The sequence below is a fragment of the Columba livia genome, chromosome 5, assembly GCF_036013475.1.
Source record: "Columba livia isolate bColLiv1 breed racing homer chromosome 5, bColLiv1.pat.W.v2, whole genome shotgun sequence".
Classification (NCBI taxonomy): domain Eukaryota; kingdom Metazoa; phylum Chordata; class Aves; order Columbiformes; family Columbidae; genus Columba; species Columba livia.
Window position 1 is genome coordinate 1,149,941 of NC_088606.1, and position 15,236 is coordinate 1,165,176.

The 15,236-nt window shown below is 49.6% G+C and overlaps 1 protein-coding gene across 15 annotated transcripts in view; it reads left to right on the plus strand.

Moving 5' to 3' along the window:
• The window catches only part of TOGARAM1 (TOG array regulator of axonemal microtubules 1), a 32,998-nt gene extending 17,832 nt beyond the window's left edge, over positions 1-15,166 (plus strand). For 6 of the 15 annotated variants that reach the window (XM_065063005.1, XM_065063007.1, XM_065063006.1 and 3 more), the window contains 12 exons: positions 1,040-1,193; positions 1,508-1,642; positions 2,336-2,489; positions 3,800-3,905; positions 4,307-4,542; positions 7,459-7,617; positions 8,403-8,529; positions 8,712-8,890; positions 11,442-11,631; positions 12,539-12,758; positions 13,211-13,297; positions 14,419-15,166. In XM_065063005.1, coding sequence (XP_064919077.1) covers positions 1,040-1,193; positions 1,508-1,642; positions 2,336-2,489; positions 3,800-3,905; positions 4,307-4,542; positions 7,459-7,617; positions 8,403-8,529; positions 8,712-8,890; positions 11,442-11,631; positions 12,539-12,758; positions 13,211-13,297; positions 14,419-14,672 — 2,001 coding nt within the window. In that variant the 3' untranslated portion in view covers positions 14,673-15,166. Of the gene's footprint in view, positions 1-1,039; positions 1,194-1,507; positions 1,643-2,335; positions 2,490-3,799; positions 3,906-4,306; positions 4,543-7,458; positions 7,618-8,402; positions 8,530-8,711; positions 8,891-11,441; positions 11,632-12,538 lie in introns of all 15 variants that reach the window. The other 9 variants (XM_065063010.1, XM_065063019.1, XR_010472664.1 and 6 more) reach the window with 8 other exon arrangements.
• Positions 15,167-15,236: the final 70 nt, after the last annotated feature.

Genomic DNA, 15,236 nt, shown 5'->3' on the forward strand with positions numbered 1-15,236 from the left:
CATAACCCACCCTGTCCCTGCCCCATGTCCTGAGAACCTCATGTCCGTCTGTCCAACCCTCCAGGGCTGGTGACTCCAGCACTGCCCTGGGCAGCCTGTTCAATGCCCCACAGCCCTTTGGGGAAGAAATTGTTCCTAAATCCAAGCTCAGCCTCCCCTGGGCAGGCGCTGACTGCACCCACATTCCTGTGCTTCTTAGTTACCCGCTTTGCACACACCGACAACACAGCTGCTGTTTCTGCTGCTTGCACAAGGTTATATTGAGCCTAAAGCAGAAGTTTCTTATAGTTCAGCATTATTTGTCTATCGGTTGTTAAACCATGTGAATATCTGCCCCAGAACACCGTTTCCCGAGGAGTGGTGCTGCGTCCTTCATTATGTTGGCAAATGTTACAAATTTCAAATGAAAATCACAGTCTTTCTGAAAGCATTTGAAATAACCTGTTGATATTCCTAAAACTTTGAGTTAATGATAGGCAGTGTCTTAGTTTTCTGATTGTCACTGAAGAGGTGAATAGTTGGCGGGATCAAATTCAAAGGAGAAAAAGGGGGAATGTATTAAATGCTACTGAGTTTTCAGGAGGAATTGTAGTTGTCTTAATAATTCAGGAGGAAAGGCTCCGATCCCAGTGGTAAAGACTGTGGTTTAAAAAACCCCTCTGTGCTTCAACGTTACTGTAGAATGTATATTTGTTACCTAAAACTCTAGGAAACTATACAGCACTGCTGGAGAAGCAAAGACCTTTGCTTTTAGACCTGAATTCTGAACCATTCAGGTATTTTGGAGTAAATTACGTCTGTTAATCGTTGGGAGCTGGAGCGTTGTGCCCCTTTGCCGGTAGGACGGCTCGCTGTGCGGAAGGCACCCATCCAGCCATCGCAGGGCGGATTTAGTACTTACATCAGAATGCCCTTTCGCTCCGTAGGAGGGTACAAACAGTAATTTCCCGTGCTTGCCTTAGAGAATATCAAGAAGTCATCGGGTAACTTGTGCATTACGTTGTACTGCAGATCGTGACGGTGCGTGAATGTTCCGCAGGTGAGAGTTGCCTTGTCAAGATCTGCCCAGGAGAAGGTGAGGCGGAAGAGAAGAGAAGAGGAAGAACAGGGTCATGAAGAACAGCAGCAAGAAAAGGAGGAAAACCCTTGGGAAAGACTTACACTGAGTGAGCCAGAGAAAACAGCAACAGCAAGTGAGGATTAGGGTTTGTCTTAATAATAGACTAGTAAGTGCTGCTGAAATGGAAATTACAATTCTGTGATAATTGCCAGAAATCGTGACTCTTTAGTGTGGCATGAGTTACTACTCGAGTAAATTGACACTGCAGTTGACTCTTCAGTCATTGGTTGTCAGGTTTGTAACGTGGAGAGTGAAGTGTTTGTGGGAGATATTTGAAAGACTGCAGTTAAGAAATATTTCAAAAGACAAATTAGGACTGGAAATAGTAGTTTTTTCCTTTTTCTCTGATTTTTTGTTGTTCTTTGGACATTTCCTTCTCTTTTCTAGACTTAAATCTCTGTGGGGATCTATTAACATCATCAAGAAATGTATCTTTGTCATTAGAAAGTGTGGCCTTGGATCCGTCATTAAGAAGAACATCCAGTTTGAAGAAGACAAGATGTGCGGCCCCGCCGGATCCTGGTGAGCTGGTACAACAGACTAAAGACTCTTAGAGTACTGGGATTCCTACAGCTCCGAAATACCATCAGTTTAATGTGGTTGATTTGTCCTCTGGGCAGTCCTGAGGGGCTCCGGGAGTTCGGTGCTTGGGGGGTGGTGAAGGGCATTTGGATGCGTCACTGCTCCCTTCAGACCCTTTTCATCCATAATTTGTCAGGAAGAGGTTTGCCACATGAGAGGGTGTTTTATTTGCTCAGCAACTTGTATAGTACATTAATGGCAAATGGACTCCCTTCTGTCTCCAGAAAAAACATTTCTGGGGACATTTTGTTGCAGAAATGCCTTTAAAACATCCGGTAGAAATCTTTTCGGAATAGAAGCTCGCACTCGTGATGGGCGAAGGTCTTCAGGGTTTCTCAAGTGCCTCGTTGAGTTTTAGTATATGGTGCTTTAGCACATTGTGCATCTGTGTTTACATTGGGAAGTCGCAAATGCAAATGTCGCGGGTTGTTTGAAGTGGTGGTTGTTTGCAAAACAATTCATTCCCGTGAATGGGATGCTGCAGGATGCATGGGACCTGGGAGAGCTGTCCTTTGCAAAGCCGCCTCCCTTGGTACAGCAGACTATGGGTACCTCAAACTCTTCTTCCTTCCTTTGGATTAACTGTTTCCTTCAGATGACGCTAACTGTTTCTTATGGTTCACGACTGCGCAGATGAGGCTCCTCGTGGGGCCCGCGGGCGCCACAAGGAGCGGAGCCCGCCGCTGGCCCCGAGCCCGGAGATGCTGGCGCCGTGGGAGCTGCAGCCCCTGGCGCGGCCCGAGGCGGCGCTGGCGCAGGCGCTGGCGCTGCTGGCCGGCGAGGACTGGTACGTGCGCACGGCTGCCTGCGCCGCTGGCGTCGGGGCCGTTCTTCTGGGTAACCTAATGAAACAAACAACACCATCAAAAACAGCGAGGAGCATGGCAAGTGATGTAGGAGAGGAAAAGAAGAGAGTTGTTTTCGGTCCAAGTCTAGAGTAAAGTGTAACTGCTGTAAATTGGGGATTGAGAGCCTTGTAGGGCTGTCCCTGTGTGAGCCTGCAGCGATTGGAGACGCCGCACAGCGGCACACGGACAGGGATGGACACACAGACAATCTTGTTCGGCAGGGAGCGCCAAGCGAAGCAGAGCAGAGAGCTGAGCCAGGCTGAGGCCTTTACTAGCCACTGACAGTTTACAGGACTTACAGATACGGGCTTGGACTGTGTTACATAAGATGTTTTTCCAGTAATTGTTATTAAAAACAGACCACACTCATGTTATGTTTGTTTCAGTTACGTTCCCACTCATTCACAGACCAGGCCCAAGCACATTCACAGGTCACACATACGGGGCGGTTTTCCGGACCGAGATACCATTCTCACTGGCCTGGGCTATCACTTGTTACACTCATAAAAACCATACTTGTGTATGATCTGTGCAGGGCCCGCTAGCTGGAACTGCTGTTTCCATGTAAGCCCTGCTCTGGAGAGGCCCCCGCGCCGCTTCCTGTGCCACCCAAACTGCCCAGTCTGGCCATGGGCTCACGGCACCGCTTCCTGAGCCACCCAAACTGCCCAGCCTGGCCGGGGGCTCACGGCACCGCTTCCTGTGCCACCCAAACTGCCCAGCCTGGCCGGGGGCTCACGGCACCGCTTCCTGTGCCACCCAGACTGCCCAGCCTGGCCGGGGGCTCACGGCACCGCTTCCTGTGCCACCCAGACTGTCCAGCCTGGCCGGGGGCTCACGGCACCGCTTCCTGAGCCACCCAAACTGCCCAGCCTGGCCGGGGGCTCACGGCACCGCTTCCTGTGCCACCCAGACTGCCCAGCCTGGCCGGGGGCTCACGGCACCGCTTCCTGAGCCACCCAAACTGCCCAGCCTGGCCGGGGGCTCACGGCGCTGCTGCTCAGCTGGGCGAGGAAAGCCGTCCTGTGTGGCCGCCAGTGCCAGCAGCGGGCGGGACGGGGAGAGCGGGGTGCTCAGATAGTCCTGCTGCACCCTGAGAAATGCTCGCTTTGAAAGGATTGCCTGCGTTACATGTCATTGCTGTATTTTATCATCTAATCTGTTTTCTATTTGTTTTCTTGGAATTCTGTGTTTAGGTGTTTTTAGGAAAACTTGCAGGTGTTTTGAACTCGAATTTTGTTTTGCACAGGGAGAAGAAGATCGAAGGTCTGACCGTCGTTCGCTGTTTGTCTGCGTACCACGCGCCTGCGCTGGCTGCCAGGCTGCACGAAACCAGTCTGGCCGTGGCAGAAGAGGTTACATTTTACTCTGAGTATTTCACTGACTAGACGTGTGTGTATGTATTTAATGCTCTGTGGAACGGTGAAACGGTATGTTCACCTGTGCTCAGCTCGTCTCTGTTGGGCGGTCTCCAAAGGATGAGTCCGTCGTTCAGCAAAGCAGCTCGTACTTCAGATACCAACACTTGATTTGATTTGATTTGCTAAGAGACTGAAAAAATGTAGTTTGTAACTTGATAACATTTTCATCTGTTTGTATTTTAACTCTCATGCATAGCGAATCAAGTCAGAAATGTGTTTCTCAGTTGCTTTTAATGTTACTTAAAACATGCAAAGGGCAACATGAAGCTTTACTTATTTTGCAGTGCATTTTCTAAACGTTATTCATTGTTTGTCTGGGTTTTTCCTGTGTGCAGGTCAAGAATTTACGCTCAGGTGTTTCTCGAGCTGCTGTGGTCTGTTTAGGGGATTTGTTCACCCACCTGAAAACGAGCATGGATCAAGAACTAGATAATGCAGTAAAGGTCCTTTTGCACAAAGCTGGTGAATCCAACACATTTCTAAGGGAAGAGGTAGACAAGGCTCTGAAGGCTATGGTTACTAATGTGACTCCAGCACGTGCACTTTGTTCTCTTATAAATGGAGGGCAAAGGTAATTCTTACAAAGACTTTTTGAACACGTAACTTGTGAATAGATTAAATTTATCAAATAATAGGCTTTTTAAAAAATGAATCCAGATGCTAAAGGCAGAGATTTGAAAATACAGCAAGTCAGCTCTGAAAAAACCAACCACCACAATGTTTGCTGGCGTAGCAGTAAAACGTGCCCTCTCTGTTTCTTTCTGTACATTATGGAAAGCGTTGGCTGTTGATTTTTGGAGCTTGGTCTATTTTCCGGTCATTTTGCAAGGCTTTGGTAGCTTTATCCGCTGTCAGTATAGCGCTCGTAGGACACCGCGGTTTTGTTCTGCCTAGCAAAGCTCACGCAGCATTCTCGTTTTCCATTTGCCCTGCGGCCCAGTGCCTGTCTTTTCAGCTCTTCAGCGCTGCCCTTGGCTGAGGAAGGTGATTTACAACTTAGGATTCTCTAGCTGCAACTCTCTTGAACTGATTTCAGGCTCTTCTCTAGACTTTAACGGCGGGTTAACAGCCTCCTTGGTCTGCGTCCTGACTGCCCTGCAGCGGGGGTGGCCCCTGTTTTCTTGCGTACCTCGACCACGAGACGCCCCGGTTTCTGGTGCTTGGGTTGGCTCGAACCCAAAGCTCAGCTCCGCCTGGGGTAGAAGTTACATTCCTTTCTCTTGCTTCCCTGTTAAATATCTTGCTCATGCTAGCAGCAATACGTGAGCCATTAGGCAGCCCAGTACGTTAGATACATAGACCTGCTTAATCTCTGTTTGTCATCACTTAGATGACATTTAATAGGCTACATTTCTCGCGGCCTATCCCTTCCACTGAATACTTCAGATTCTGCATTATAAATCAATCTTTAAACTTTCTGCACAGCTACAAATCATAATTCAACATGTTTCCAATTTGGTTTCCTGGGAAGCTGGTTGTTGTGGGATATATTGATTCTGTCTCCTGAAAGCCCATGAGAACCATCTTGCAATTACCTGAGCTTTAAAGTGAAAGGCAGATATCAGCCCTACGGACTTAAATTATGTACGAAATATGCTGGCATGTAGTTGTTTTGGTGAACTGAAGAGCAGCGGCAGTAACCGCACGTGGCTTTAGTTCACATGCCATGGAACGTGCTCTGTTTCTGCTCTGGTCTTTTCCTCAGAACCCGCTGGCCAAGCAATGCTGACCATACCCGCTAACTGTGATCCCCCGTTGCAGGGGCAGATTCAGACACGCCGGCTGTAAAGACTGAGCCCTCCAGTTTGCGGGCTCAGGTGTGTGAGCTGCCGTGGTGGAGGCAGCCAGCGGCAGCGCTGGTCCCTTGGCCGCCGCCGTGGTGCGGCGCCGGCGCAGGGCGCGGTGCGTGCGGCCGTCCCTCGCAGCGCCGTGGCCCGCAGCCGCCCGGCCCCCGCGCCCGGCCGGGGCTGCGCCATCTGCAGCCCTGAACACACAGCTCTGTCAGCATGGGAGCCTGCGGGAAAAAGGACACCTGGTGCCGTTTGACACCACCGTGTCATTACACACACGGTGTGTTTTCTAAATTGGCCTTACACGTTGGGCTGCTTGTGTTCACCACAACTTCTGTATTCACGTTAACGATTATCGTTTTGCTTACAATTCATAAGACCTTTTAAAATGTACCTATTTCGACCCACTTCAAGCCTGATGTGATCACAAGTGTTAACACTTGTAACCCTCATTAGACATACATACCGATTCTTCATCAGCCACGAAGTTGTGTTTGACTTTGCCAACAAGAACAGTTAGAAATGTTTTCAGTTCCTTTTGCGAGAGACCGCTCTGAAGCCACTGGGCGCAGACACTTGTTCCAGGAGCACGATCGCAGGGCTAGAGCTGAGAGCACATTTCAGAACTTTTGAAATCTTGTGTCTTATCTGCGTGAGTCGTGTTTAATTCTGGGGTCTTATGTGCACACACACAAATTGTCCACCTGTGTGCCGTGGGCAGTGGGTGTTCCGGGGGAACCGGGGCTTATCTGCACCCACGCAGCGAGGTCTGTAAGCCGAGCAGGGACTGGGCAGGAGCCAGAGCGGGGCTGTATTCTGGGTTTAAAGGTTGTGGTTTAGGTAGACCCGGTTAGCTGGTTCATGCTGGGGGTTCATGTCCAGCTCTGCTGAGCTTTCCCTCCCCAGCTCCTTTCCTCAGCTCTCTGCTTCGATCCTGTGCTTCGCTGTGACGCTGGGCGGGTCCTCAGGGCGGGGCTGTGACCCAAAGAGCAACGCAAAGTCGGGACAGTTTGAGTTTGCGGAATTGTGTGCGACTGCAACAACGTGGGATGAGGGGGTGCAGCAGAACGGATGGACGAGGTTAGGTTGACGCGCAGGTGTGAAATCTGATTCCGGCTTTTCTGCCATTTCCGTCCGCGCAGGTGTCCAACAGCCCTCTTGTGGGAAACACACTTCTGCAGCAGTTTGAGAAGTCGATAGAAAACCGCTTGGTTGAATTTTAAATTGATATAGAACACACAAAATGTGTTTCTGAGCACAGGGACTAGTCTGCACAAAACTGACGGAAAGAACACGTAGTAGTGCGTTTCCTAAAATATTTTAAAATTATTTTAAGGAAAACTAGAAGTTAAATTCTAAAAAAAGAAAATGACTGGTTTTAGTAATCCAAAAGCTGCAGTTAGAGGTTGAGACTGACTTTAAGCAAAAAGGATACAAGTTTTCTTTTTCCATTCTGCATTCCTGTAGTTCGGGATGTCAAGTGAATGTAACGACGTTTAATCCAACGCGTTATCCTTTTAAATGAAGTTAATTGTCTTTGCTCCACAATGTCGTTTCTATGCAGCCAGCATGAGTATCAGCACACGAGCAGTATCGTGGCTGCAGGTTGTGCTGAAATGACAAAGCGAGGCCGGCGCTGCGCTGGGCAGAGCGCGGGGCTGCCCTGGCTCCGCGCTCAGCCGCTGTGTTCCCTGCAGCCACCTGCACTCGGCGGTGAGGAGGTGCGCAGCACAGCACCTGGCGGACGTCCTGGAGAGCGTGGGGCCGGAGCGCGTCCTGGCTGGAAGCAGAGCTGGCGCCGATCGGGTGTTACCTGCCATAGCCAGGTTTGCACAGGACAGTTCGCAGCAAACGAGGTGAGTGGAATCAGAATCGGTTTGGTTGGAAAAGACCCTCAGGATCATGGAGTCCAACCATAACCCACCCCAGCACTGCCCCATGTCCTGAGAACCTCATGTCCGTCTGTCCAGCCCTCCAGGGCTGGTGACTCCAGCACTGCCCTGGGCAGCCTGTTCCAATGCCCCACAGCCCTTTGGGGAAGAGATTGTTCCCCAGATCCAACCTCAGCCTCCCCTGACGCAACTTGAGGTTACTGGTTAAGATAAGCACATTCCAGGTGGCTGAAAGCTCCGCGCAGCTCAGGGTGTTCCTCTGCAGGGACAGAGAGTGGAACCGTGGAATCATTTCAGTTGGAAAAGACCCTTAAGGTGTTGGAGTCAGCTGTTCGCTGGCCAGGCTGTTAGGGCAGCAGGGGTGACAGGGTTCCCTGGGGGCTGCTGCAGCCTGCCCACCCTGCTGAGGAAGAGGAGGGGCCCCAAGGACACGGGTCAGTGACACGGCTGGGTTAGCGGCTGGATGAAGGGAATGCGCGCACTGGCTCCTCGCTGTCTGACTCACGAGGCAGGTCCAGCCTATTTAAAGACTGCTGAAATGGAAGACTGTTCTCATTAATTTCTTCAGTTGTTGATTAAATAGTGGTTGTTAAGCGTAGTTTGAGGGAGGATGAAAAGAGTGCCTGGTTACACAAACACATAAGTCTTCCCATGCTTTCATATTTTGGAATTGCACACCTGTAATTATCAAGAGTTGCAAAGCCAAGCCGTGTTTATGGGGGTGCGTGTCGTGGTCTGTTCCCCTGCAGGTATTACGGTCGGAAGATGCTCTTCATTATGATGTCTCATCCTGATTTTGACAAAACACTTGAAAAGTATGTGCCGCCCAAGGATTTGCCTTACATTAAGGAATCTGTTAGCAATCTGCGTGAAAAGGTGCGTGGAAAAGCTCTTACCAGCTGAGAAACGTGAACTTGTGGCTGTGAAGCGTGGCCAGTGGATGTACGGGGCACGGGAGGAGAGTGTTGGAGGAAAGGAGGGAGCGCAGCCCGGCAAGGTGCTGGGCTGCCCTGTGGGTGCCAGCGGAGCTTGCGTGGGTGTCAGACTGGCTTTTGCAGGGTCTGCAGCAGCGCGGGACCGCGGCAGCTGTGCTCCTTAACGGTTCTGCCTCTGCGCAGGGGCTGGGGGAGATGCCGCTAGATACACCCTCAGCTAAAGGAAGACGTTCCCAGACTAGCGGTGTTGGACATTCGAGGTCGTCGTCGACTTCCCGAGATGCTCTCAACACGACCGACAGGTAACGGGCTGCGGTGTCTCACCTGTTAGTGACACGGTCTCCAGGTAACAGCCTCACCACGGCAAGACAGCGTAGAAACAGTCACAACGGGCTCGTGAAAATTAAACGTGCCTGAAGGAAAAGGGAAAGCATGACATGTCCCAGATAAGCTCTTTTAAATAGGGTAATTGGTTAAAAATAGCTTTGTGCATTTTGAAATCAGTTTGTTTATTGACAGCTTCTGAAAGTACACACAGGACACAGAACACTTGGCATTCACCGCGGTGAATGTCCCCTTCCGTTCAAGTTATTGATGAGAGACTGGGTAGAAAAATGTGCCTAGTAGTAGGTGCAGGACAAACGCTCTGTTTGTGCACTTACCTGCACTGTTTAGTCAGATCCTAACGGGGGATGCTGAGGTTTCAGAACATGCTCTGTCCGTTTTTAGTGTTCTGGTTTGGTCTATTGAACTGAAAGAGAAACCCCTCAAAATATAAACCAAGCCAAAAACATGAATGTGGAGTTCATAGGGGCTGGGACGGCCTCTGGGTTGAAGAAATTGTATCTGTTCAGGAACAGATTGCTGTAATGCACACGCTGCTGTTCAAAATAATAACTCATTTCACGTTTGATGGTAAGTTTTGCCTTGGCGTTAAAGCTACATGTCTGCTTCCTTCAAAGAGGTGCTGCCTGCTGCACTGTGCCCAGGAGTCTGGGATACAGGCACTCGAGCGGCCTGTGATGCAGCGGCAGGACGGGAGACTTTGATGTCGCCTTTTGCTCCCGTAGAGCTAAAAGGCTGGAACTGGAAAATGCAGTAAAGATGCTTATTCCATTCTGCATCAAAGACTTCAGCAAAGCCTTTGACACAGTCTCCACAGCATCCTCACAGCTCAGTTGAGGAGGTGTGGTCTGGACAATAGAGTAGTGAGGTGGGTTGCAAACTGGCTCAAGGAGAGAAGCCAGAGAGTGGTAGTCAATGGTGCGGAGTCCAGTTGGAGGCCAGTATCTAGTGCAGTGCCTCAGGGGTCAGTACTGGGGCCAATATTATTCAATATATTCATCAATGATTTGGATGAGGGAATAGAGTGACTGTCAGCAAGTTTGCTGGTGACACCAAGCTGGGAGGGGTGGTGACACTGGAAGCTGTGCTGCCATCAGAGACCTGGACAGGCTGGAGAGCTGGGCGGGGAATAACCTAATGATATTAAACAAGGGAAAGTGTAGAGTCCTGAATCTGGGCAGGAACAACCCCAGATTCCAGTATAGGTTGGGAAATTACATATTAGAGAGCAGTGTAGGGGAAAGGGACCTGGGGGTCCTGGGGACAGCAGGGTGACCATGAGCCAGCACTGGGCCCTTGTGGCCAGGAAGCCAATGGTACCTGGGGTGGGTTAGAAGGGGGTGGTCAGTAGGTCAGAGAGGTTCTCCTGCCCCTCTGCTCTGCCCTGGGGAGACCACACCTGGAATATTGTGTCCAGCTGTGGCCCCTCAGTTCCAGCAGGACAGGGAACTGCTGGAGAGAGTCCAGCGCAGCCACCAAGATGCTGAAGGGAGTGGAGCATCTCCCGTGTGAGGAAAGGCTGAGGGAGCTGGGGCTCTTTAGTTTGGAGAAGAGGAGACTGAGGGGTGACCTTATTAATGTTTATAAATATATAAAGGGTGAGTGCCACGAGGATGGAGCCAGGCTCTTCTCGGTGGCAAACAATGATAGGACAAGGGGTAATGGGATCAAGCTGGAACACAGGAGGTTCCACTTAAATTTGAGAAGCAACTTGTTTGGGGTGAGGGTGGCAGAGCCTGGCCCAGGCTGCCCAGGGGGTTGTGGAGTCTCCTTCTGTGCAGACATTCCAACCCGCCTGGACACCTTCCTGTGTAACCTCATCTGGGTGTTCCTGCTCCATGGGGGGATTGCACTGGATGAGCTTGCCAGGGCCCTGCCAATCCCAAACATACTGTGATCCTGTGACTTCTGTTCTCAGGTTAGGAATGAGCTAGTGATGTTACCCTGACTGGTCTGTAGATGTAGGGTAGTATCTGGACAGAGAGTGGTTCCACTGATTTTTCAGTTGTCCGTGACTGTCTTATTGATGAGGTGCTACAGAAAATGTGTCTCAAAATCCTCCACGAGGAGTGGTTGAATTCCCGCCTCAGTGCAGCACGTTGCTTCAGTGCCACCCAGACTGGGATGGGGCTTTAAGTGCTTTGAGAATAAAGGATTAAACGACAGTAGCTTCTTTCTGTTTGCCACGTTGCTGTGCGGGAAGGTCCCGGCTGCTGGTGGTGACAGAGGCGGCTGCGCTGGTGCAGGGACATGAACAGGACGCCTGCCCTCGGGGCTGCTCTCCTGGATAGAAAAGCCTTTAGAGCAGAATGGATACCGAGACTTGAGGAACAGCACTTACTACTAGGTGATTTGTTTGAAATCACCGTGTTTCAGGTGGAGTCCTTCTTCACCAGGAGGTTTTCTGTGTGTTTTGGACCTTTGCGCTTCCATGGGAAGAGGACGTGTGAGATGCTCCTGTGTCAGCTTGCGTGTGTGTTCACTGAGCGACTTCTTCCTTTCCAACAGGGAGACCATGGAAGCCCGTGAAGTCACAAGAAGAACAGTTCCTCGTAATTCACTAGAAAATGATGAATATGTTAAAGACATTATAGGCTTATTGAACGCAAAAGACTTCCGTGATCGAATAAGTGGCATTAAGCAGCTGCTCGCGGATACAGAGAACAATCAAGGCTTTGTTGTTGCCAACATTGTGAAGGTAACTGCATGAGGACATTTTATGTCAAAGGTCTTTAAAGTTGTGTCACGAATTTTTCTGATAAACTCTTGGCTCCCTCTTTCAATACGAATGTCTGGTGGACAGGAGATGATGGAGGAGCCGGTCAGGTGCTCTCAAGGGGGAGATATTTAAGGTACAAAGGTAGAAAAGGAAGTAAATAGGAGGAAGAAGCTGAAAGTTTTCACTTAGGGATGGCATTTATTGAACTCTTTCTGGAATACCGCGTGTAGTTTCACATGCCACGGCTCAGTAAATATCAGAATACTGGAACGGGCCACAAAAAAGCAGCAAGAATAAATCAAGATCTGAAACACGGCTGCAAGTTCTGCCTGTTGTGTTTACCCGGGGGAAGGTGAGGAAAGGTCTTTATGGTGCTAAACTGCAGTGTCCTTCCTCATAGGAAAGGAGAAAAATCCGATGGTGAGTCCAAGAGTTGTGAACTGCAGAGGGATGTAACGGAAGCAGAACCAGGATTGTTCAGTGTTTGCTGTGGATCTATGAAATGTTCTATGACACCTTGCGATAGCTTAACTGTGAATGTGTTTGTAATCTGTAAAACATGCTTTCTGCTAAATAGAGCTATGCCTCGCTAAAAATAGCTGTTTGCAGAAAGTGTTAGTCATACTGAAAGGCAGAGATGGCCGGTTCACCTCCCTTACCTTGGAAAGGACTGACTCACATTCAGATGAGATACAGTTAATAATACACAGTCTAAAAATAGGAATGTTGCCTTACCCGCTAGAAAAGACCTATCTCAGGTGTTTGCGTATCAGAGCTGTCTTTGCTAAGATGGACAACTAAAGCTTAACAGTAAAGCGGGAGACATCGTGTCCAGCGCAGACACCCAGTGCTAATTGAGATGAACGCTCTTCGGATACTTTTTCAGATCTTCGATGCTTTCAAGTCTCGCTTACATGACTCGAACAGTAAAGTCAACCAGGCTGCGTTGGAGGCGATGCACAAGATGATCCCGCTGCTGAAAGACAATTTGTCACCCACGATCAACATGTTAATCCCCGCCCTGGTGGACAACAACCTCAACTCCAAAAATGCAGGGATTTATGACGCTGCCACAAATGTTATTCAGGCTCTGTGTCAACACTTAGGTAAGGAATCGGCTCTCTCTGAGCTCTGAGCGCTGGTTGCTCAGGGCGGCTGTGGAGTCTCCGGCCTCGGGGTCTCCGAGGGTCCCTTCGCCCTCAGCCACCCTCTGTGGTTCCGTGAGCCGGGAGCCAGAGCCCGTGCATCTTAACCGCGTCCAAGGAGATTCTTGCTGGCTCGGGTAGGGCACAACTGTTTTCCTTCCTCCAGCCTTTGGGCTCTGGAGCGGGACCTTAGTACGTTTGGTAAATGAATGTGCTGCGTTCTACCAGATGCTAGGAGTTAGTTATTAATAGTATCTTTTTATTCTTTTCTGCCCTTAAATAGATCACTATGCTTTTTGAAGTGAATATATCACAAGTAAGGCTCTTATTGACATGTTTCCGGATTGTGTTTATTCCCAGACTGTTTAATTTTCTGCTTAAGAATGTTAACGTGTTTTGTTCCTTTCATTTAGACAACTATTTGCTCCTGCAGCCATTCTGCACAAAAGCCCAGTTTCTGAATGGAAAAGCGAAACAAGACATGACAGAAAAGCTTGCTGGTAAAGTGATGTTTGACTGCATGTTTGGTTGATTGTGTAGCATCCTAATTAGGCAAATTCGTCACGCGATGGTGGTGGATGTGTGTTGTCCCTTCTGGCACGGTACGTCGCAGACATTAATGATGCAGATTTCACCCCCTTCTAATGCAAATTGAAGCTATTGCTGACAAAAGATTATTATTATATGGTCAGAGGGATGATGTATAAATACATGGAAGATGTATAAACACCTTCAGCTTATAATTTCAATATTCAGAGAGAATGAGTTTTGTTTTGTGATGGGTTTTGTGCTGTCAGTCGCTGAGGAGGTTGCAAGTTTTGGCGTTTTAAGTGAACAAGGGACGTCTTTATGAGAAATAGACTTGAAGCAAACAGATGCTATTTGCCTGACCTTCGGGGTCGTTCTGTGTGTAGTACGGGTGAAATTGAACTAAATATAATGCAAAGTCTGTTCTTGAAATATTCCTAAATTGATGCTTTTGGAATGTGTTAATCCCCAACCTTCAACCAGTTCATCTCTTGCTGGGATTTTCTGGAGTAGTTTGTGTTATGTTTCAAAAGAGTCCATTCTAGCAAAAAGGCAAACATTTGCAAATGAAATACTTAAATCATGACGTGATTCTCTCAGCAAGGAAAAGGATTCATCTTATATGTATATATTTTTAGTATAAGTTTACTCTATTCCTTAAACTCGAGTACCTCCTGCCTATTTCTGAGATAGTGGGGAGATCATAAAACACCAGGTGTTTTAAAACGCCGTGCACGCTGAGCAGTGGAGGTCCTTTGGAGGTCCTTCAGAGAATCCTAACTAAACAGAATTCAAAAGACCCCTTTTCATTGCTTGTTTTAATTGAATGGAAGAGTGTAGTTATCAGCAGTGCCAGTGCTGCTGTGTGAACTCTCGAGAGACAGTAAAAGGGTGTCTGGAGGGAAGGCTGGAGCTTTTATGTCGTGTGCAACAACAGACAAGCTCTTGCGTGTCGCAGCCATTCCTTCGCTCGCTGCTTTGAGAAGGCGATCTGACACGACGTGCTTTCATAGACAGCCCTCGCGGCCAGGGATCGCTTCTGAATGGTGTCGTCTGACACACACTGCTGGATGACCCGCTGTCTCTCCCGCAGATCTCGTGACGGAGCTATACCCGCGGAAGCCGTACGCCGTGGAGCAAAAGGTTCTGGTTGTCCTTTGGCACCTCCTGGGAAACACGACGAGCAGCGGCTCTTTGCCCGGCGCCGGGGGGAACATCCGCGCCGCCACAGCCAAGTTAGCCAGAGCGCTGTTTGCACAGATGGGCCCGGGTCTCTTAACTCACGCCGCGGCCCAGCCACCGCACATCAGGAAGAGTTTAGAAGAACTTCTGGAGGTGGCAACCTGAAAGAGCAGCCTCTGCGCGCCTGGGTCGCGAAGAGCTGGCAGTGCCGGGGCGTCCCCGGTGCGGGCGCTGCGGGCTGGGCTGGCACAGCTCTGGGTGTGCTCCGGTGCTGCCACCGGCCGGGGACACAGGACCGGTCCCTTCTGCTCTGCACGTGTGTTCAGAGCCCCCGCGCAGCTCCCTGGTCGTAGTGAATTAACACACCACATCGCCATGTTTGACTTGTTGAGCCTTGAGTCAGTGGAAGAGAATCACAGCGGTCACTACACAGTACAACAGGGTTTTGTGTGATTATTGGTGAAAAATACGTATTTTTTTAACACACTTCCGCACTGTGCAGTATTACTCGCTGTGCCCGCTGTCCGTTTGCTGTCTGCACTGAGGGAACCAGCCCCAGCCCTCCCTGGCAGCGCCGGCAGAGCTGCAGCCTCACCCCCACCAGTACTGTACGCGTTTTACACACGAACCTGAGGAGAATAAACGGATTTATTTCTGTAGCGCTGCTGCAGCTGCCTCCGTGTCTGAGAGGGAGAAGGTGTAAGTTGGGAACGACCTGTTGGAGAGCAG